This window comes from Mya arenaria, chromosome 7, assembly GCF_026914265.1.
Source record: "Mya arenaria isolate MELC-2E11 chromosome 7, ASM2691426v1".
In the NCBI taxonomy this organism is placed as follows: domain Eukaryota; kingdom Metazoa; phylum Mollusca; class Bivalvia; order Myida; family Myidae; genus Mya; species Mya arenaria.
In genome coordinates, this window is record NC_069128.1 from 25594697 (window position 1) to 25619080 (window position 24384).

At 34.6% G+C, this 24384-nt stretch overlaps 1 protein-coding gene across 1 annotated transcript in view; it reads left to right on the plus strand.

The window, feature by feature from the left end:
- LOC128240210 (uncharacterized) overlaps positions 1-22487 on the plus strand; it is a 31581-nt gene extending 9094 nt beyond the window's left edge. Inside the window, exons 5-10 of the mRNA XM_052956728.1 lie at positions 125-197; positions 616-681; positions 1470-3142; positions 4884-16746; positions 17176-17301; positions 18092-22487. Of these exons, the coding sequence (XP_052812688.1) occupies positions 125-197; positions 616-681; positions 1470-3142; positions 4884-16746; positions 17176-17298 (13798 nt within the window). The 3' untranslated portion in view covers positions 17299-17301; positions 18092-22487. The remainder of the gene's footprint in view (positions 1-124; positions 198-615; positions 682-1469; positions 3143-4883; positions 16747-17175; positions 17302-18091) is intronic.
- The last annotated feature ends 1897 nt before the right edge of the window (positions 22488-24384 follow it).

Consider the following 24384-nt stretch of genomic DNA (forward strand, 5'->3'; position numbering starts at 1 on the left):
CGGGCTCAAATTTATTTGATTTTGATTTTATCTCAATAAGCTTTCCCTTTTTATGATAAATTACTACATCAACAGATATCAACCTTTTCAGTTGCTTGCTTAACAGACACGTAATATTTTACAGATCGGGTGTTGACAGTAACCCGCAAGGAGCAACTGTATATAATCAAGATGAAACCACTTCTGGCCAATCAGAAGTAAGTCTGAACACACAGAAACAAGTTCTAGAAGTAGATAACAGTTTGATGTGCTTGCATTTATAGCTAGTTCATCGTTGACCTTTTGACACAGCATTACCTGTGCTTAGCTTAGCCTTTTGGTTACGTGAGTCTGGCCTCAGATGGTATTGCTAATAAATCGCCTTGATATATCCTTTTAACAATGTTCTAATAACCTTTTGCATTGCCAATTTCAATTCGGTCTTAATTAATTATTGAACGACAAATACGTACACGATCGTACCTGACTAAATACGTTCGTAATACATGTATAGCTCAATGTTCTGAGTTTCTTCTTGCTTTACTCATACACGAACAAATGGAATTAACAGCTTACATTGACCTAACCGGTATCAGAAGTACTATTTACGTTGAATATCTTGAATCTTTGTTCCAGGTGAGCACCGTCGCATCAAAAATAGCGCATTATGAACGGATAAACCAGTCACTACCAGATGAAGGCGTAAGTAATTAAATCAGCGTTACGGCGACTTTGAAAACACCTTACATTTGAATAGATTGTATTCATTGGATGTCTGTGTTATTATATGACGCAAATTCTTAACATTTAATAACACAGGACATCCGTAAAATTTATCTGCGCTAAATGGGCGCCCAATGCGTGTTCGAAAGGGCATTACAAACACAGATGCGCAAAAGAAAATTGTACTACTAAAATCTACTATATGTCCCAGTTAGTTACCATTTCATGACAAAAAAGTTTGCAAGTGTATGTCTGTCTTCATGGTGGTAGGTCGGTACCAGTATATGATCCCTAATATTTTGGCCAGTTAAGTCCAGGTCCAAGATCATTTCTAATGTTAATTGGGTTATATTTCAACTTAGTAGCTGAATAACTTGAGAACGATGTCCATGCACAATGAAATTGCACAGGGAAATTGCATGTCACGAGTTACTGTCCCCTATTCATCGGGGTCAGTCTGTAAAAGAATAATGCCATTGTTCTTTTGAAACCTTTGGTTGCTCAGTAACTCCGTGTTGTTAAGCTTAAATTGTAACACTTCAGTGACCACTTTGGTGAAGGTCAAAAGATGTCCACACTAAGTCGAGAAAAGCATATTTATAAAAATTGAAGTCTATACATGAAAAGAGAGGTCAATAGAAAAGTTAAAAAAAAGACCTTTCCATTGGTTTTTATTTCTGATATTTCGCAACAATGTCGAAATAACACTTCAGCACTGAGACGACGAAATGCGACCAATCTGTTATTGTAATTCTTCTTTTTTCTAGGTGTGTGTGATAAAGGAATTTGTGGTATATGTACCTGATGAGGTTAAATTACAATCCGTTCGAATAAAAAGCCACGATATAGAGGAAATGAATGTTGAATTGCTTCCCTTAAGCACAATCAAGGGTTTATATGCTGTGTCCATGGTTCTTCCAGCCCAGCATACAGATGGAAAGTACAAATACGTTCTAACACAACGTAAAGATTATATCTTTCGTCTTGTTTCCATTGACAACGTTATTTCGAGTAAGGACTTTTATATCAAAGAGCAAAGAGTGCAGAGAGACATTCTTGATGATATATTTCCTATCGGTGATACCATACTTGTTCATCTTAAAGATATTCTTGTCAACGCGTCATCGTTCGAGAATATACAGGACGTCTGTATGCAAGCGGAACAACTTTGTTTTTCCTGTCCAATCGCAAACGTAGGGGATATTGTGAAAAGTTTGATACAGGACATTCACTATTATGACTCTGACACGCTTGCAATTGCTGCTTTAGCTATAGGAATATTGTACAAGATAGCCTCGTCTTCAGTACTATTTCACCTCAAACCTGACGACGCAGCGAAATTGGCACATGCGCTTACATCAAAACAATTAACAGTATTCCCGACGTCATGCACAGGTACTGTGCTGGATTTTAGCAAAGGATTGTATAAGGTCATTTATGGAGAACAATTTAGCATTTGTTTATATATTAGAAAATGCTCACACTTTTTGGGAGAAAAAGGAGCCGTGGCAGTGTTTGATGATAATCTGAAACATCCTAGGAAGTCAGAGCCTCTTGCATTAGATGATCAAGATGATGAAGCAAAGACATTATTTAACATTTTAGTCTCTTCCAATACTGATGAGACATGCCTTATTGAAAAATTGCTTCGACATTTGCCTTTTAACTTAGCTTTACAGGCCTTTAATCAGTACTGGCATGTCTTAACAAACGATCGGGGGCCTAAAGAGGCCATAAAAACTAGGGTTCGCGCACAAATAGCCTGTGTGAAGAAATCAAAAGATTTGATAAAACTATTTGAGTTATCCGTGCAGATTGAGAATTTCGTATGTCAAAGCGATTGTATCTTCGGTGATGAAATAGAAACTTCTGTCATAGCTTGCATAGAGAGAAATGTTTCAACAACACAAACAATAAAGCAGCATTTGTTGAATTTTTTAAATAACTGTTCATGCTTTCGAAGTGTTGACGCTCAGTGCAAACTGATTGAGGCTGTGGCACAATCTCCTACGGCTGAGTATAGAGCACAATTTCTTACACTTATGACTGTGGAGAGATTTGTACAGGCATATCAAACGATTCCAGCCGCTATATACGTCACTTTGATAGAACAGGAACTAAAACATGCACCAAGAGCTACTAATAAAGTGACGCTTGCTATAACTACAGTATATGCTATGTTATCGAACGATTTGGTTATTGAACGACAAGATGTGCACGAGAGCATGGAGCAGCTTGTCAAGAAAGAACTAGAAGAATACAGCATTAAAGACAGCATTAAAGCGATAAGTTCGATCGAGCATATGTTAGAACAATATGAAATATTAGACACCATCTTCAGCTGCAATTTTAAAGACAAACTTAAAAGTTTCTCAAAACAACCGTTGGATATTCTGCAAATGTTTACCGAACAGATGGAATCGCACCAACTTGATTCAAGGTAAGTTACAGAGAACCATTTTTTTAATAATACGTGTTGGGGGTTTCTTTTAAAAGGGCAATGATAGTTAGTCTCCTAGAGGTTTTACATCATTTAAAAAATAGTGTTACTATGGCAACATAACCAAAAGGGGGCTGTAGCTTTGCTAGCAAAAGGTGGCGTTCTTGTTTTTATCAAAACTGTAAATGTTAGCCGAAGGTTCTTTCAGAGTCTTCCCTTCTATTTATACAAAGAGTCAAAAGCGTGTGTTGATAATACGATAACAGAGAATTAGAGCTCGTATTATGTGCTATATCTTTTACGAAAAGAGCATTTGCCTTTTTGTTCAATCTATTGGATCCTCGTTTAGCATTAAAAAAAACGTGACTATTGTCACCTACAAAATTAACACACGCTTTATTGCAATTAGTTTATGAATTGATCTACAATCAATTATATGTCCGGGAAACATAAAAAAGAAAAGTCAATTTCATATACATATATTTTAATGTAATTTTATGCACAACTTTAACAGATAGTTTTGTGTCCGAGTGATTTACAGCGACAAAATAATAAATCACGCTTCAATATAACGAATGGAAAAAGGACTGAAGGCTTTTAATAAATAAAAGTAAACAAAATTTCTCTTTCCTATGTGTAAGTTTATAAGTAAATGGAAATAGCCCAGGAAACATTTACTATATATACCTGTTTCAGTTATTCAGCACTTTTCAGAGACAAATGATTTTGGTAGTATTTAAGTGTTGTTTTATACAACATGGCTTTGGAATTAATCGTTTCATGCATTTTAACCAGGTTTGCAACGAAAACCCGGTTATTAGAATGCGAATTTCGTTTCTCGTCTGTCAAACATTGATTTCCGCCCATATACCTTAAGCTTACATTGATGGATAGGCTTAAAAGTTGGTGTGTAGGTAGCTTATGTAAAATGCTAGCTTAGATTTACTTTTGAGGTGTGGGGTCACCATTACTTAAAAAAATAAAATGGTTTCCGCTCAAAAACTTTAGTAAAATTTAGTTCGGGATTTCTTTTGAGGGGATGGGGTCAAGGTCACTGTTATAAAAAACTGAAAAATGTGTTCCGTCCAACAACTTAAGTTAGATTTTATGTATAGTGATTAACGTTTGTGTGTTAGTATCTTATGTGAAGAGCTAGCTGCGGATCCATTTTGAGGAGGCGGGGTCAAGGTCAATATCGCTGTATTAATAATAGAAAAATCGATTCTGCCCAATGACTTTAGGCTGCTACTGTTTCCTAACTCAAACAAGAAATTAATTGGCTATGCTTTCTGATTGCCCAAATTAAAAACCTCGTTCGTCGCATTGTGGCGTGTCTAGTTTATTTGTGGAATAAAAAGGTAGCCACCTTTGAGAAGAAATGTTTGTGTTGGGGTTTTTTAAAGGGAGGGTAAACCAATGGTTTGGCCGTATACTTACTATAAATCATACAGCACAGAATTAAAGCTCTCAATCTCCGAAGCCATATTCCTGTTTGCATAGAGTATACATGTGTATGTTTATGTATTATTACCAACTCATGGTTCATAGCGGATAAGGGTTACAAAGACTATCAAACAATCAACATAAAAAAGGGCAAAAAGACTGCTTATTCGCTGTGCTTTTACAACTATCTCACTCGTGTGTATGAAAGGTGCTCAGTTAACGATTTGATTTTCGAAATACTCATAATGACAAAAAAGTATGTCCCGCAACGAAATACGGTTTTGTTGTTGTATTTCAGATTGCAGGCGAGGTTTGTTTGTCTGGTAATCGATCATTTTTTTCAACAAAAACTGGACGACAATCCATATGTAACCTTTAAACACATACTCAAAAGCTCGAGGTTTTGGGAAAATATAGATAAAGTGAGTGGTAACATGGCTGAAATTGTTCAAAGCAATGCAACCGTAAAACACATAATGCAGGATTTAAAAAGCGTCGGTAAAGCTTTGCTAGAAAGAGAGGCCAGTATACAGTTCCTGGCAGACTTAAGGCTTTTCGATGGAAATACAAAGCGACTTTTAGGAATATGTGGGCTAACGAACGAGGAAATTAATAGTATTCCAGTGATGATAAGAGAGTTTGAAGCTGGTTTAAAGAAAACATGTGATAGTGTAGTTGATGTGTTGGAATCATTAAATAAAATGGGAAAGACTCTTCCTGTACAAGGACTTCCTACGGTTTTGAAGTACATGAAGCGATGCCAAAAAAAAGTAAACTTAAAGCAGCTTTCGTTAAAGGAGTGCCATTCCCAGAAGTGGTTATGGGGTGACTATCAGACATTCCCTGAAATGTGTGTTCGTCTGCAAAGTATTGTCTCTTCACAAATGTTTTGGAATGTTTCCCTCGACAGTACTTGTAAATTGTACGGTACCAACTTAACGTCCAAAGATTTCCTAGACGAAGCGGGGACTTCAATAGACGTTCTGTTATCAATTAGACATTTGTTTGAAACTGAGGACAATCGAAGTGAATTGAGTGGAGATGAATGTCTCCAACGAGTTTCGGAATTTGTTAAATGTATGAAAGATGTTGGAGAAAAGGTTTACCTTGAAGCATGGAAATCACTTGAAGATGATGGAAAGAAAATTACAATATCAAAAGTTATGAATATGTTTGAAAACACCAATGTACTGAATGAAGTTACTATTATAGAACGCCATACAAGCAAAAGACTTAATCAACATGTCCGGGAAACATTGCTTCGCTTAGCAAAAATGGAAAGTGTACGCGTAAGCGTGAATACTATTCAGCGATTCCTGCACCTATTTAAACTCGACACGTCAAGCAGTGGCGAAATTCAGTCTGCGTTTGATTCATTCCATAGGCTAAATAAAAGTCAGGTACTTCAGGAGACTTTTGAAACTATTCAACGGGATCTAGATACGATTTTTCAACTCGTAGGCATTTTAACAGAAGATGCTATTAACATAATGGGTGAGCTAACGAAGTCAACGCAATTGGTGGAATTCATCAACGAAATCGAGTTAGATGATGTAAGAAATCTTATAGATGCAGTTGAAGATATATCTGAATCGCACGTACAAGAATCTACAGTCTCCGCATTGATCGAAACGAAAAAGTTTCTACTTCCACTGTTAGTAACAACTTCTGAGGAGCATGATTGCAAATGGGTTTTGCATACTTTACGAAAACAAGTCGAGAATTTGCAGGCACACGCACCCATATTTCCAGCAAAGATTGCGGAATGTTCTGATAACCTGCATAACTTAAAGTCGTTATACAACAATGTAGCTAATCGTGGTCAACAAACTAGGGACATAATAAAAAGCATTGTATCAAAGGGTCGGTTTGTTTTCGAGAGTGTTCCACATTCAAGTGCAGTGTTGATGGAAGTAAAGTACAAAGAAAACAAGATTAAATTTGTAAAGCAGGAATCTACTTTTTCCGACATACGTAGCAGAGCATTGCTTTTGCTTAATTCGGAAAGAAAAACCACTGATAGTGTAGTACATCACGACGAATTTAAAAAGTTTGTCAATGTTTTTGATACTTGCCTTGAAATCAAGGAGACACTTATTGCGTTGAAATTATCAGGCCATACAAAATACACCAAATACAAACAGAAGCTCGAAACAACTGAATTAAGTCACGAGCGTGCCAGATTAAATCAAGAGCTTTGTGAATGGACACTTTTGTTAAAGGAAATAAGACGGGAATTCTATTTGATAAATTTTATTCATGGATGTGACATTCATATTCTCTATGAATTTCTTGAAAATGGACAAAGAGCAAGTGATGTCGATATGTTATTGAAATTTATTCATCCAGATATCTGTCAACATCATTTTAACGACAGTTACACAGAAATGAAAGAAACGTGTTGCCACTTTCTCAGACACATTGGCATGTCACTGCATCACACATTCGAAAAGCTTTGTTTATGTTTGCCCAGAAGGCTCATTAAAACTGATGATGAGTTGAACCAAAATATGACTGAAATGGTTCATGAAGGAAAGCTACTTGTTGCAAATTTAGACGAAAACAGTGAATTTGTGATACGAACAATTTTAGCTCTCTATCAAAACACGAATGGAATGATGCCAGAACCTAATCAGCTGTTGCTTTGCTCGCACGAAACAGCGTGGAATGAAATAGAATTGCTACTGACAAGGTGTCAGGGTGCGTATTCGTTCTTTGGCGAGTCACCTTTGTATTGTCTTGCAAACGTGGAAAATCTTTCAAATGAATTGCAGTTTCATTTGGTAAAAGAACTACGCGAGTTTTCTACAATGTCACATTTTCGATTGGCAATAGTGTGTCGAGGTTCCAAAAATCACCCGTTTGTTGATCAGTTGTCAGGATACTTATGCAAAATACATCCAGTGTCCGAAAAAACTTCCTCAACCATATTCCGGCAGTTCTGTCCTGAAGTACGAACATATACTTCCGAGGTGGCAGGATTAGGAAAATCGACAAAAATATCGGAACAAGCACAAAGTAAGACCAAAGGCGTTTTGTCCTTGCATATAAGTGGATTATCACCAAAGAAGGACCTGATTGAAAATTTAAAGCAATTGCATGTGAAACCATACCACGTTCTTCATTTAGATGTTGGAAGTGTAGAACAGACACAGGAGCTGGACTTGTTCATATTTGAACTGATCATTATGAAGTATATTTCTGTTGGTAGCCATTCATTTTTCCTGACAACAAACAATGTTTGCATTGAACTGGCAAATACTATAAACAATACTCTAAGAAACAGAATGCACACAGCAACTTTATTTCAACGGGTGCATATGACGTGGACCAATTTCTCAGATTTCATCGTAAGTCAAGAAATTAATAGCCCAATCCAAGTTGTGTGTCATTATCTACAAGCCTTGGAACAAAATGCTCTAGATCGCCAGGAAATAAGACTACACGGACATAATAAGATGCCTCCTTTATCTGAGCAGCAATGCAGAACATTGTTGCAGAATTCGTTTGGCATGACTTCAGACATTTCATTCTCTATTGTGCATACATTTTTGAATGTTTTAGCAGACCAGCTTAAGAAACTGTCATGCAGTGCATATTTCAAAATTTCCAATATTGCTGATATGATTGGAAAGGATTCGTGTCCTACGGTGAGAAGTAGTCTTGTCAAATCAATGGTAGAGGTGTCTCGTGAATTTGCTTCACGATCAGTGAATGCATGTAGAACATCACAGTCGGCTACTGTAGAAAATGATAAACGTATGAAACACCCGTCAAATGATGTCGCGTCGAAACTGGTAGGAAGGGTAGAGAGCATGATACGTTGGGAGGAAAGCAATCATCTCATCTACGTCTTCCACAACCAAGATATCCAGACACTTTCGCCTATGTATCGTGATAAGAGCAAAGTCCCGCTTCATATTAAAACATTGTTCGAAACGCAGATGAAAAAAAGTATGTCTGATTTAAATGTAATGGAACAAACAGAATTGCAACGTTTGCTTCAAAGAGTTGCCCGAACTAACAAATTTGATCTTCCGCTTGTCAAACTTCAAGAGCTGTCGAAAGGATATGCCTTAACTCCCGATAATCTTCTGAAAATGGTTTTAATTATGATGCGTATTACTGCAAAGGTGCCTGTAGTAATAATGGGAGAAACAGGGTGTGGAAAAACGTCCCTGGTACGTTATCTTGCAAGTATATGTGAAGTGCCTTTTGCCGTCTTAAATATCCATGCAGGTGTCGACAAAAGTAGTATCACTACCAGAGTTATGAATGAAAACACGCTAAGTCTCAAAAGACTGAAAGAACAAAGATGGCTTTTCCTTGATGAGATCAACACTTCGGAATGCATTGGACTGAGCTGTGATATAATTTGCCACCACAAATGCAATGGAGTCTTACTTGCACCTAATTTAGTCATCATGGGTGCATGCAATCCATACAAACTGCGAACCTTGGAAACAATTCACACTGCTGGACTTTCAGGAAAGGTTAAAACGGACGACCTTTCAAAACTAGTTTACAGGGTATTACCTCTTCCGGAAATGATGGTTGATTTCGTATGGGATTTTGGTAGCTTAAGTGAAAAGGATGAATTGATATATATTGAAAGGATGATTGAAGCCGTTTTTAGTCCAAAATTTCCACAACATAAATTGCTTCGGGATCTCATATCAATATCGCAAACGTTCGTAAGATCGATCCAGCAAGCGTCGTGTGCTGTGAGTCTCAGAGATGTGTATCGTTGCCAAACACTTGTGAATTGGTTTCGTGGGTTTTTAAAACAAAAAGGGTCATTGCGAAACACAGAAATCGATACCAATGCAATAATACTGGCACTTGCACACTGTTACCACAGTCGATTTACTGATAAGGACGACAGAAAGAATTACAGAAGACGCCTCGCTGTAGGGTTCTCAAAAAATGAGTACCAACAGTACACCGAGACCGTAATCAGTACTGTAATAAGGACTGAACAGGAAGATATTCTTAACAGAATGGATCTACCTCTCGGAACTGCAAAGAATACGGCTCTTCAGGAAAATGTCTTCATGATAATAGTTTGCATCCTGAACAAAATTCCAATTTTTGTTGTTGGAAAACCTGGTTGCAGCAAATCGTTAGCAATGCAAATAATACGTAACAACCTTAGAGGTAAAGATTCCAGGGACGATCTTTTCAAAACATTGCCGCAATTGTATTGTGTCTCGTTTCAAGGGTCGGAGTCTTCAACATCTGATGGTATAATAAAAGTGTTTGAGAAAGCTGACAATTATCAAAAGTCAAACAGTAACGATGATGTTCTTTCAGTAGTGATTCTTGATGAAATAGGGCTTGCTGAAATATCGCGCTTTAACCCGCTAAAAGTTCTACACAGTCTTTTAGAACCAGATGGAAAAAGTCAACCAACTGTGGCTGTAGTTGGTATATCAAATTGGTCTTTGGATGCATCGAAAATGAACCGAGGTATACATTTATCACGACCTGATATGGACGAAGAAGAATTATTTGAAACAGCCGTGTCAATTAGTCGATCATTCACGGACAAAGAAGAAGCCGGATTGACAAAATCTTTTATGATTGGACAAACGTTGAAATCATCTTTGAACACCGACGAAATTGTAGATGATCTGAAGGCCATTGCTCACTGTTATTGTTTATATACCGTCCAACTTCAGTTTAAAAACTTTCATGGACTACGTGACTTTTATGCGCTTGTGAAATACGTCGCCAAAAAGCTAGCGTTTTCTCAGAATGTTTTACATGAAGAGAAAGCCAGCGTTATTATGGAAGGTCTTCAAAGAAACTTTAGTGGCTTAAGAAGCGAAACAAAGAGCTTAATAGACAATTTTCAAACCTGCCTGAGTGGAGAAATCGACTGTCTTTCGGTAAGCCAACTTATAAAGGCCAACATTGAAGATGTACAGGCAAGACATCTTATGATTATCACTAAGGGTGAGTCAGTGATCGGCATTCTTGATCAAATCTTAGAGGACACGGGTCGTACAACAAAAGAAATAATATTTGGAAGCCAATTTGAGGAGGATCTTACAGATGACTATCACTATCGTATACTCAGTAGGATAATTTTATGCATGGAACAAGGTTTTGTTCTAATTTTGAAAGACCTAGACGATATCTATGGAAGTTTATACGATATGCTTAACCAGAACTACACAAGAATCGGGAAAAAGAACAATTGTAGAGTCGCTCTTGGTCCATATAGTAATCCGTTTTGTCACGTGTCTGATACTTTTAGATGCATTGTTTTAGTTGACTCTGACAAAATTGACCTCGCCGATCCACCATTTTTGAATCGCTTTGAAAAACAAGTTTTGTCATTTGCTGACGTACTGGAACCCAAGGAAGAAAATCTAAAGGCAGAAATAGATGAATGGTTGGAAAAAATTAGCACGGTAAATGATAGTTCTTTTTCAAAACACGATTTGTTTCCATATTTCAACGATGAACTGATAGTATCCCTATCAATTTTTAGTTGTAGATATGAAACTACCCTTCATGGTGCATTTGAATTATGTAAGAAAAAACTTCTGCTGTTAATGCGACCTGATGCAATTATCAGGTTACACAGGGCAGAAGATGATGAAATGAGAATGAATTGCACTACTCTTCAAGATGATTATTTTGAACTTCCAATACACTTTGGCCTTCGACATCTAGTGCAGCACAATATAGATGCAGAGATTTCTCCTTATACCGATTCAAAAATGTTCACAATTACATGTACTTACAGTAATATTCACGCCAAAATTGATGATGAGCTAAAAGGATTTGCTGTTCAGATTGAAAAACTAGGGGCATTCAAATCAGAAAAACAGTTATCTCTGAAGCTCCAAGAGTTTTGGCGTAATCCTGAAACAAAGATTTTAATAGTTCAGTGTCATTCGCATGATGATGAAAAGCACATCATGCTTGCAAAATCGCTTATTGAAAAGTATAGAAGGGAAGAAGAAGAAAATGGACAAGTGATGATTATTAAACACGTTTACCTTATTATTCATCTTGTTGGAAGAGGGAATGTTGCCGGATCTTTTTCGCAGTTGAATTTCTTGTCTGGATGGGATCTCTTAATACTTGAAAACTTAGAAAGTACCCCAGTTACATTACCTGAGCTTTGCACCAAAACTTTGAAACAAACAATTCAGGACATGAAACCATTGAAAAACAACATTACCGATGGCCTTTTTTGGGCGTTTACAAAAATCAAGTATGGGTATATGGGACGAAATGTGGACAGTATTACGGAAATCATATCAAAAATGAGTCAATCGATAGAATTTGTGAAAGAAATTGAAACAATGATTTTGAATATCATAGAAAACGATGTTACAGATAAGCAAAACTCTGAGTGGTTTTATGTGGTTGCCTGTGATCAAAGTGCTTTAGGAAGCTGTTCGTTCTTCATGGAAGCTTTAGAAAGATACATTTCATACATAATCAGAGGACCTCTAGCAAAAATTATATTCAAGCTTGAAGACTTAGGTGCATTAGAATCGTTTTTCAAGGCCGATTCATGCACTCAAACCAGGAGAAACTGCTGGGCTGCCATGTTTCACAACGAGAATATATTTTCCATTGCCGATGTCAAATCTGAAACAGGACCAGAATGTTATCGATGTTCTACACCTGATGTTTTGCTTACAATGCCATTTAGTTACATATTCTTTCAAGAAACAGAAAAGACAAAGGATTTTTTTATGAGAGAGGCTATACATGCAAAAGCAAAATGTGATTTAGGAGCAGAGGAGGAACTACCTGTTGATGTGATGAATGAACTTATTACCCAGCAAAAAGAATCAGTTGATGCAAAAGTTCCGGAAATCGACGATGATGCCGTCTACGAAAGTCTTCACAATGATTACATTCAAGACTTCTGCAATTTGGTTTCTCTTTCCCTTTGTTCCGACTTGCCGGAGGAATCTAGAATAGAATACATGAAATGGGCGCTAAAACAAAAGATGGAAGTTGATAACTCGTTACCAGAAACTCTCATTGACATCATTGTTAAGATGCACTGCTGTAGTTGGTTACACATGCCCCTTTTTGCTGCCGTTTTGCACTTGTTTGACGCTTGTCGTCAGTTGTTAGATAATGCAGATGCACTTGCTTCAATTCAGTTATTCTTAAAAAATGTAAGACAAAACTCTGCAGTATTAGAACCAAATGAATATCTTCATGAAGCTATTTTGATTGATGATCAAAATGTGTTAGCTACCCCTCCTTCAATTGAAATTGCAAAAAGTGACTTTGAATTTCAAAGTTCAGACGAAACGAAAAGTTTGGAGTGTGACAATAAACAGGATCAGGCAGAAAGCGGCCAATCAAATGAACATTCAACTGAAAGTTTGCCTATTGAAGAACATACGCACGAGGAAGATCAAGAGGGGTCAATTTGTTCTAAGACAACAAACGAAACTAGTGAAACCGATGACGAAGTAGATGTATTTAAAGATTTGGTTGCACACATTTGCTCTTTAATTTTACCTTCAGAAGAAAACATGGAAACGTTTACTAATATACAGCAGTGGCTTGTAATGGTTCGACGCATTTTACTTATTTCAGAATATATTTCAGTGGACTCGAAAGAATATCAATCGGTAAAGATTTGTCACGATTTTGCATCATTTGTTGTTTTTCCCCAAAACATCAAATGTTTATACCAATTAGGAAACGCTCTGATGGAAAATGATCTTGGTTCTGAGGAGGTATTTTCGCAAATTATCAGCGTCGTCAAGAACGGGAAGGGAAATTATTTACAACCAGATATTTTAAGAGCCATTCGTCAGTATTTAATAAGTTGTATATCGATGAATAACCATGCACATGCTATCGGATTGCCTTTCATTCTTGCATCTATGCAACTACTGACGGATAATGATTTGCATCTTTTGTGTGTGCCATTTTCTTGTGCAATTCAAGAAGAGATTATAGAAAATGAAGACGTGTTGACAACTATTTTGTCTGAAATCGAAACCGAAGAAAACGAAAGTGATTTCATCCAGACTCTTGACCTATTTGTAACTCAATTGCAGCAAACAGGTATGAATAGTCAGTTTCTGCTTCTGATTGTCGATATATTTCAGGATCACTATAATAACAATTTTGACGATTCAAACACTGACCTTATTCTAGCGGCAGGACGATTACTGCAAAATGAGACAACTGGGATCAAAATGATGGCTTCGGTTGCATATATAAAAGCAACAATACTAAAAATGGCAAATCTGAATATAGAAGACCAAGAAACAAATCCTTTGTTAGATGCTATAGATGCTGTTCTCAACGGTTTGAATAAAGGACATGTGCATGAAACAGTAAGAACATACTTAGTGAAGGTATTTGGCACGAAAATTGGTTTGTCATCACTGGTGGAATTATCCAAAAAACTTTCGTGCAGAGTCAAATCACTTGAATCGATTGATTGGACAGAAAAGTATCAATCAACTTGTGTCGAAAACAACCCTTTGCTGTCATTATTTAATACCAAATTGGCACAGATGGAAGACAAATGTTTTGCTACACATGGTAACAGTCCCATTGCCTTTGAGAAAAGCTTAAAAGAAATGTTTCAGACGGTCAAACTTACACCAAATACCGACATTCGTCTCTTTGCAATGGGTTTGGCAGCTAAGGAATTTTACCTACCACAGCATCGAAAAATATTATCGGACACGAAAATGTTTACGGACAAAGTTTTCGAAGTATTTTGTCCTGAACTAGATAAAGATCAGCAGACACTTTTATCGTGCTTACTTGGTAGACGGAATTTTGCAGTTCAGGCTTTACAAAACGATACCCAAATGCCATTTCAGCAGTACGCTATTAATACAATTTTGTTGAAATTGAATTCATATGCTCTTTGTCTTGGGGATGGTGGCATGAACTCGTTGGTGAAAGTTTGTCTTACAAAACCAAAAATGCTTGAGGGATTTTATATTCCTGGTTTTCCGGCAAATCAAAAAAGAAAAAGTTCCGAAAAAGAACACTCATCTCTGGATAACCTAACACTTCAGAAATGCATTTGTGGTCAGGTCATGAGCATTCGGTCGGAAACGAAGATTCAAAGATGTGTGTTTTGTGGAGCCTCTTTTGACGAAGGCAGTTTATACTCTTCGACAATGCATACAACTGAAACGGACCAGGAAGAATCTAAAGGTTGGGTATTGGCAGTTGACTGCAAAAGCGAAACATTTGAATTACAAATAAATCGAGGTATGTCACCGCTTAATTGTGCTGTATTACAATTTTTCGTCACAGGAAGTGTATATAGTTCCTTGGCCTTACGATTTATTGACGAGAAGAGTTTAGAAGGCATTGTCCCATTTGACAGCCTTGCAGAAGGGCTCAACAACGCTTTACAAACATTGTGGAACGAGATAAAATCTTCCTTAAATCTGGACGACTACCATACATGTATGTTTCTGCATAGAGTCATCGAAGCAAACGTCGCCTCATTATTCAAAACAATCGCAATGTTTGAACATCCCTCTGAACGTAGACAATGGGAAAAAGAGTTTGAGAAAAATCTAAATATACTTCTGTGCAACAAACTTACGGGTATATATGAAGAAATTCAAAATTGTGACCAGGTGTATGAATATCCTGCAAACTGCTTTGAACAAACAGTTCGGGAGGCAGACTGTGAAAATGAAGACACCCATTCTGTCCACCATTTATTTAGACTAACTGCAAAACCAACCAAAGCAGACTTTATCTCTCAGCTGTTCATGAAAATGAACGAATACCCTTTCCTGGTATACATTATAAAAAATGAAGACATTCTTTCTTTGCCGCATTACCTATATGATGTAATTCAATGGCATTTGACAAGTGTTGTAACTATAAGCTATAATTTCAAAAGAAACGATTGTTTGCGAATGTCTGTCCAAGAGTTTCATGATAAGGTTATTGACAAAACAAAACGCAAAACCAGTACAGCACGATTTAAGGAGTTTAAAAAATCCTGGAACAGACTATGTCATATATTAAATGACTTAGGTATCCTGTCAGACTATCCGTTGATGGAAGGTACAACTAAAATGGAAGATTGTTTATTGTTAGATATCAATAGTCGTGTGTTTAAGGTCTTGGAAAAACTGGTACATATTCAGAATGGAATCATCGAAAAGGCTCTAGTTCTTGCGCCAGATTGTCCTAGTTTACAATTCATGATGCATTCAAGAGGTTTTGCACATATCAGATGCACACCGATTGCCGAGATACGGTTCCAAAACCAAAAGGCTGACACAATCATAGCCATAGAAGACGACATAACAAACGGCGATTTAGTACATCTTGACAATACTTGGGAGGATGTAGTTTTTCAGGAATCCCATTGTGAGCTTGTGTATGGTTTGGGCAAGACTATGAAGTACGATTTTCACAAAATTGAAAAACGCATGGCCGAAACTCTTTTGTTTGGAAAATCAATGATCGATTTGAAGTTTGGTAATCTTCCAGCGATTATATTTGTGGATGAGTTGTATAAGAATTTCTTGTCCCTTATAAAGGATTTCCGTGTATCATGCCCGCAAAAACCATTACCAAAAGACATGGAAGACATCATAAAAAGAAATACAAGTGACAACACTGGAATGGCTTCTCAGATGCTCAGTGGTCTAGACATGGTACTTAGCCTACTCAAAAGAACAAAATGCGATCCTTACAAATCTCTGGTCGATTATATAAACGGACGACAAAGCATCATAGGGACGTCATTTCCAACTCAGCATCTTCCAAGCCAGTCTATTTTAGTTTGTCATGTAGTGGATCTGCACGAACTCTTAGAAGAAATCAGCGCTGAAAGATTAATTGAAGGATGGCATGACGATTTCTCCAATGATCTCGAAAAGGAAATAGAAGAACATTTTCGAAATATCACAAGTATTGCGTCCTGTGAATCGATATTAAAAGCGATTAAAAGATTTGTGTATCGATGCTTGTTTATGAGCGAAGTAGATGCTGAACAACAACTTAACCAGTTTTTGTCCCACGAGTCCTTCTGGCCTTCGAACTCATGGCGGAAAGGAAAATTGCTTCTTAACGGAAAAGAAGAAGATATTATGGATGTTATACCCACAGACGTTCAAGTATGCCATATTGGAACACTGGCCAAGCTCTTAAGCGAAAACATCGAGGTAATTGTTTTATTGTCAATATTCAAATGAGGCTTTGTTTAATGTTTAAACTCTAAAATATATAATTGGCTTATAATAATTAATAAAAGTTGATGTTGCATTATTAAAACGGTGGGATACGTTTCGTTTATTTTTTTGAAAACAATTTATTGAAAATAAAGTTTTGTCCATGTTTTCCGTCTAATCAGTCTATTCATCTCTATTCATCTCAGAACTCGTGCTGTAAATGATTCGGTTTTAGAATTAAATGTGTTAGATATATTAGCTGACTTTAAAAACAAACGCAAATCGTTTTGTCGCTTGCAAACGAGATATTAAATATTATATGTATTCAGTCCGAGATCAAGGCATAGTGTAAGATGTATGCATGTTTAAGCATACTACTAGTTTTAGTAATAGTTTTTAATACTCGTATATATCCTTTAACAGAAGCAACAACAGGGAGAAGTCAGAATGGATGCCGTTATAACAAGCTGGAAATCAGTGCGTCCGGAAAAAAGTTCAAAGGTTGTCAGACAAAAGAAGACCGCGAAGAAGTTGAAAAAGTTGTAGGCGGTACGTGAAGTTTTATATATGGGATTTTCTGGGTTTTTTATCTTCATTTTACTCTTAAAAACGGCAGTTAATTTACAACAATTTAGCCTAAAATGTTTTAATTTTGTGAATTACTTTTATGCGCAGTCACCCATAGTCGCTTTTGTGCGATCTTTTCATTGTTCATTTTAATTTTGTCCCGCTCAGACGTCCAGTATTTGACTTAAAAAAACCCATCCCTCCCTCACTTGTTATTATTATTATTACTACTATTATTTTGTTTGTTTGTGTTAGATTGCAACTTATATGTGTTATTTAATGCCTTTTTAAAAGTATTTCGGGCATTTGGCCGCAACATGTTATTATTTCTGTTTAATGACTTACTTGTGTAATACTTAGATTACTGGTGTCGGGGCCATTTTCGGCAAAGTATGATTTATTTATTAAAAGTTATACAATGCCTTGTCTTTGTCTTTTGGAGTAACGATTAATTAAAATTTGATAATAAAACGTGCATTGTTTTTTTTAAGATTGTTGGCGTCATAGCGAAAATAACTGAACAATTGGGAAAATACGAAGACAATAACATTTTTATGTAAAATAATGAGTATGTTAATGTTTGGTTACCGGTCACAAATTAAAAAAAAAAAAAAACGTTAAATAAAAACTTGACAAGTCCACCGATTTAATATTATAGCTTATAATGTTATACTCCAGCGTAATTTGGCAAACCAGTAAATGGACAAGTATTTGAAAAAACAAACATGCGCTATATTTGGTCACAAGTTATTCATCGTTTACTGTATTTCAGGTGGTTTACGCTGGGCATTCAATCATTCGGAGCATGCTTCTGTATGTGCTGCAATAACGGTTGAAGCTTTCAAATGTAATTGATTATGTGTTTACAGACAACTTTTCTATGATGGTAATGTATAGAAATAGGAGCGATCATGCCTAGTGTTATCAAAATTGCCGTCTACAGATTATGTAAGACAAGATTGCAATGCAATTTTGAATATTTTCACTTATATGCATTGTAAGTATGTAATTGTAATAGTGATATATAGTGTTTCATAAAAACAATATTATTGTCTGGAAAACTGCATTTACTACAGAAAGTCTTCTTGTAAAAGGTATTGTTTGCATTGTAAAAAGAGTAGTGTAAATAGAAATATATGGATGCTGTACAGGTTAAATCATTTTCCTTTGTAAAAATGTACATTGTTGACTTATCATTTAAATAAGTATTTGCAGTAGTAAATAATCATGAATATATTTGCTTTGTACAAATTGAAACTGCTTATGATTACATGTTCATATTATATTTTTTATTCTGTGTCTGTTTGATGTGTTTTCGTGTTCAAATGAAATCGCTTTCGGCCGAAAGTGATTTTCAAACATGAATCGTTTGATTAATATATTAAGTTTTGTTTTGACTTACATTTTAACGAGGATGTTTAATAATTGCACATAAGCTGTAGCTTAATCATGGTCGCATGTTTATGTTTTTAATTATCAGATTTGTCATTGTTTGCACATTAGAAATATTGAGAGTGTACATATTGTTATATTTTAGAGATAAATTTACGAGTGGCATTCAGAATTTTATCGAATGCTTAAAACTTAATGACGATTGTGAGTAATGAACATATAACTACATGTATAGAAATAAACTGCTTGTAAATAAGTTATGAACGTGTAGCTATATAATATCAAAGTAGAAAACGAATCAATAAGTGATGTATATAGTGCCCGATTCATTTATAGTTTTGTTATTTTAATTTGCTGTTTATGTATGTACTGCTCGATTGATTGATATTTTTGTATTTTCATCAATCATTTATTATGTAGTGCCCGATTCATTGATAGATTTGTTATTTTCTTCATTAATTCATGTGCATGTATATAGTGCCGATCGATAGATTAGTTTATTTTCATTAATTATTCAGTTATATAGTGCCCGATTGATTGACATTTTTCTTATTCTAATTAATTATGCATGTTATTTTATAGTGCCCGATTGATGAATAGTTTTATTTTTATTATTATTCATGTATGTAGTGCCCGATTGATGGATAGTTTTGTTATTCTAATTAATTATGCATGTAAATAGTGCCCGATTGATGGATAGTTTTGTTATTCTAATTAATTATGCATGTATATAGTGCCCGATTGATGGATAGTTTTGTTATTCTAATTAATTATGCATGTATATAGTGCCCGATTGATGAATAGGTGCCGATTGATGAATATATTTTTTTTTTTTTTATTATTCATGTATGTAGTGCCCGATTGATGGATAGTTTTGTTATTCTAATTAATTATGCATGTATATAGTGCCCGATTGATGAATAGTTTTGTTATTCTAATTAATTATGCATGTATATAGTGCCCGATTGATGAATAGTTTTGTTATTCTAATTAATTATGCATGTATGTAGTGCCCGATTGATGGATAGTTTTGTTATTCTAATTAATTATTCATGTATGTAGTGCCCGATTGATGGATAGTTTTGTTATTCTAATTAATTATTCATGTTTATAGTGCCCGATTGATGGATAGTTTTGTTATTCTAATTAATTATGCATGTATGTAGTGCCCGATTGATGGATAGTTTTGTTATTCTAATTAATTATGCATGTATGTAGTGCCCGATTGATGGATAGTTTTGTTATTCTAATTAATTATTCATGTATGTAGTGCCCGATTGATGGATAGTTTTGTTATTCTAATTAATTATTCATGTTTATAGTGCCCGATTGATGGATAGTTTTGTTATTCTAATTAATTATCCATGTATATAGTGCCCGATTGATGAATAGGTGCCGATTGATGATTAGTTTTTTTTTCCATTAATTATTCATGTATATATTGCCCAATCGATTGATGATCTAAGCGATGCTTTGTGTTTATACTATATTTAAACATTTATTATAGTTTAATGTCATTGTAGAAAATCAACAACAGTTGTTTGCTCGTTAGATGATATCGCTTTAAGATGGATAACATATGTGAAATAATGTTATGAAAATGAACGGCGTGTATAACAATTATGCTACTAGTATGTATGGCCATTTTATGATATATTAAACATTTTTAACAATTTTCGATAAAGATATGTTATTTCCTTCGCCTTTTTATTTGTCATATTGTAAATAGTATGGATTTGAATTATTGTTGATACTTTTTTTATTTGAAAAATATGTATTCTTGCGTATTCTTGCAAACACTTTGGAGACCGAGTGCAGATGTATAAAACTGTAGACATGCGAGACTAACATATTTACATATTAATGATTTTAGTAATCGAAATATAATCAGCAGAAATTAAAATAATCATTTCATTTAAACAATATTCATTCCAATAAAACGTTTTCAATTTCAAGATATACAATGTCTGAGCATAATCCAAGCATTGTTAAGGACTTTATTCTGAAAGGACTGTGCATGATAAAGTGGTGATGGTTTTGCTATCATTATGCTGTTTTGCTTTTTTGATTGTTATACATTTGAAGTTATTCTATTCATTAATTGAACTTTTTAAATAATACATGTATAAATATATTCATGGTGTCTGCAGTTTATTTACTTATCTTTTTGTATTTACATGTTTTTAAATACAAATTGATCTTAGTAGACGGTACATGAACGTAAGTTAATGATGTCTGTTTTTATTTACTTAACTTATTTAAATACTAATTAAATTAGAAGATTGAACATGAACGCAAGTTTATGGTGTCTGCAATTTATTTACTTCGTTAATTTTAATATTATTGAACTTCGTCGATGGTACATGACCGTAAGTTAATGATTACTGCATTTTATTTACTTTACGTATGTGAATTATTATTGAACTTAGTAGACGGTACATGAACGTAAGTTAATGATTACTGCATTTTATTTACTTTACGTATGTTAATTATTATTGAACTTAGTAGACGGTACATGGACGTATGTTTATAATTATTTATCTTAGTAGACGGTACATGGTCGTAAGTTAATGGTGTCTGCATTTTTATTTACTTGACGTATGTTAATAATTATTGCACTTTGTAGACGGTACATGGACGTAAGTTAATGGTGTCTTCATATTTATTTACTTTACGTATGCTAATAATTATTGAACTTAGTAGACGGTACATGGACATAAGTTAATGGTGTCTGCATTTTTATTTACTTGACGTATGTTAATAATTATTGAACTTAGTAGACGGTACATGGACATAAGTTAATGGTGTCTGCATTTTTATTTACCTTGCGTACTTATAATAATTATTTATCTTAGTAGACGGTACATGGACGTAAGCTATTGGTGTCTGCAATTTTATTTACTTGACGTATGTTAATAATTATTGAACTTAGTAGACAGTACATGGACGTAAGTTAATGGTGTCTGCATATTTATTTACTTGACGTATGTTAATTATTATTGAACTAAGTAGACGGTACATGGACGTAAGTTAATGGTGTCTGCATATTTATTTACTTGACGTATGTTAATTATTATTGAACTTAGTAGACGGTACATGAACGTAAGTTAATGGTGTCTGCATATTTATTTACTTGACGTATGTTAATTATTATTGAACTTAGTAGACGGTACATGGACGTAAGTTAATGGTGTCTGCATATTTATTTACTTGACGTATGTTAATTATTATTGAACTTAGTAGACGGTACATGGACGTAAGTTAATGGGGTCTGCATTTTTATTTACTTGACGTACCGTATGTTAATAATTATTTATCTTAGTAGACGGTACATGGTCGTAAGTTAATGGTGTCTGCATTTTTATTTACTTGACGTATGTTAATAATTATTGCACTTTGTAGACGGTACATGGACGTAAGTTAATGGTGTCTTCATATTTATTTACTTTACGTATGTTAATAATTATTGAACTTAGTAGACGGTACATGGACATAAGTTAATGGTGTCTGCATTTTTATTTACTTGACGTATGTTAATAATTATTGAACTTAGTAGACGGTACATGGACATAAGTTAATGGTGTCTGCATTTTTATTTACCTTGCGTACTTATAATAATTATTTATCTTAGTAGACGGTACATGGACGTAAGCTATTGGTGTCTGCAATTTTATTTACTTGACGTATGTTAATAATTATTGAACTTAGTAGACAGTACATGGACGTAAGTTAATGGTGTCTGCATATTTATTTACTTGACGTATGTTAATTATTATTGAACTAAGTAGACGGTACATGGACGTAAGTTAATGGTGTCTGCATATTTATTTACTTGACGTATGTTAATTATTATTGAACTTAGTAGACGGTACATGAACGTAAGTTAATGGTGTCTGCATATTTATTTACTTGACGTATGTTAATTATTATTGAACTTCGTAGACGGTACATGGACGTAAGTTAATGGTGTCTGCATATTTATTTACTTGACGTATGTTAATTATTATTGAACTTAGTAGACGGTACATGGACGTAAGTTAATGGGGTCTGCATTTTTATTTACTTGACGTACCGTATGTTAATAATTATTTATCTTAGTAGACGGTACATGGACGTAAGTTAAAGGTGTCGTCATATTTATTAACTTGACGTATGCTAATTATTATTGAACTTAGTAGACGGTACATGGACGTAAGTGAATGGTGTCTGCATTTTTATTTACTTGACGTATGTTAATAATTATTGAACTTAGTAGACGGAACATGGACGTAAGTTAATGGTGTCTGCAATTTATTTACTTTACGTATGTTAATAATTATTGAACTAAGTAGACGGTACATGGACGTAAGTTAATGGTGTCTGCATATTTATTTACTTGACGTATGTTAATAATTATTGAACTTAGTAGACGGAACATGGACGTAAGTTAATGGTGTCTGCATATTTATTTACTTGACGTATGTTAATTATTATTAAATGTGTCTGCATATTTATTTACTTGACGTATGTTAATTATTATTGAACTTAGTAGACGGTACATGGACGTAAGTTAATGGTGTCTGCATATTTATTTACTTGACGTATGCTAATTATTATTGAACTTCGAAGACGGTACATGGACGTAACTTAATGGTGTCTGCATATTTATTTACTTGACGTATGCTAATTATTATTGAACTTCGTAGACGGTACATGGACATAAAATAATGGTGTCTTCATTTTTATTTACTTGACGTATGTTAATAATTATTTATCTTAGTAGACGGTACATGGACGTTAGTTAATAGTGTCTGCAATTTTATTTACTTTACGTATGTTAATAATCATGTATCTTAGTAGAAGGTACATGAACGTAAATTAATGTTGTCTGCATTTGTTATTTACTCGACATATGTTAATTATTATTGAACTTAGAAGACGGTACATGGACGTAAGGTTTTGGTGTAATAGACGTTACATGATTGTCTGCAAGGGTGTAGACTTTATTTGTGTTAATTAGTATATTGTTTATCTATTGCACTGAGAAGACGTGCATGGAAGTATGTTGATGCTGTCTGTAAATTGTTTGCTGCACCCAATTTTAATATTTTTTGGGGAACATTCATAGAATGTTATGTGTATACTTATTATAATTTTAAAATCTATGAATGTGACGGATGTAGCCACAGATAAAATTGTACTTTTTACTAAGTAAACTTTATATATAAACAAATGCCTGTTGAACATTTATTTAAATGATATTTTTCTGATTTCATTTTTGTTATTCCAATGTGTGTATAAATTCAGTGATTTCTGTGCTCTACGGCGCTTTTTCTTGCAACCCAATACATTAAAATGCACAATGCCTATTTTATGATAATATTTTGAGATTTTGTATATATAAATTGTTGTAATATATGATGTTTGCAATTAATTCGATTAATATGTGTATAATTCGTGTTTGAGTGCGTGTATATGATATGTACCTATTAAATACATTATGTAATGTGATTTATTATGAAAGTGTGAATGCATTGGAATAATTATGAGCTCCATATATGTATTTGTTTGTACAATAGGTTCGTTTTTTATAACCGAATACATATACTACTTTCTTAATCATTCTACTAAATAAGAACGAACGATCTATGTTTAGAATATAGCTATAGTTTGTTATTCTTAACAACACAGTTA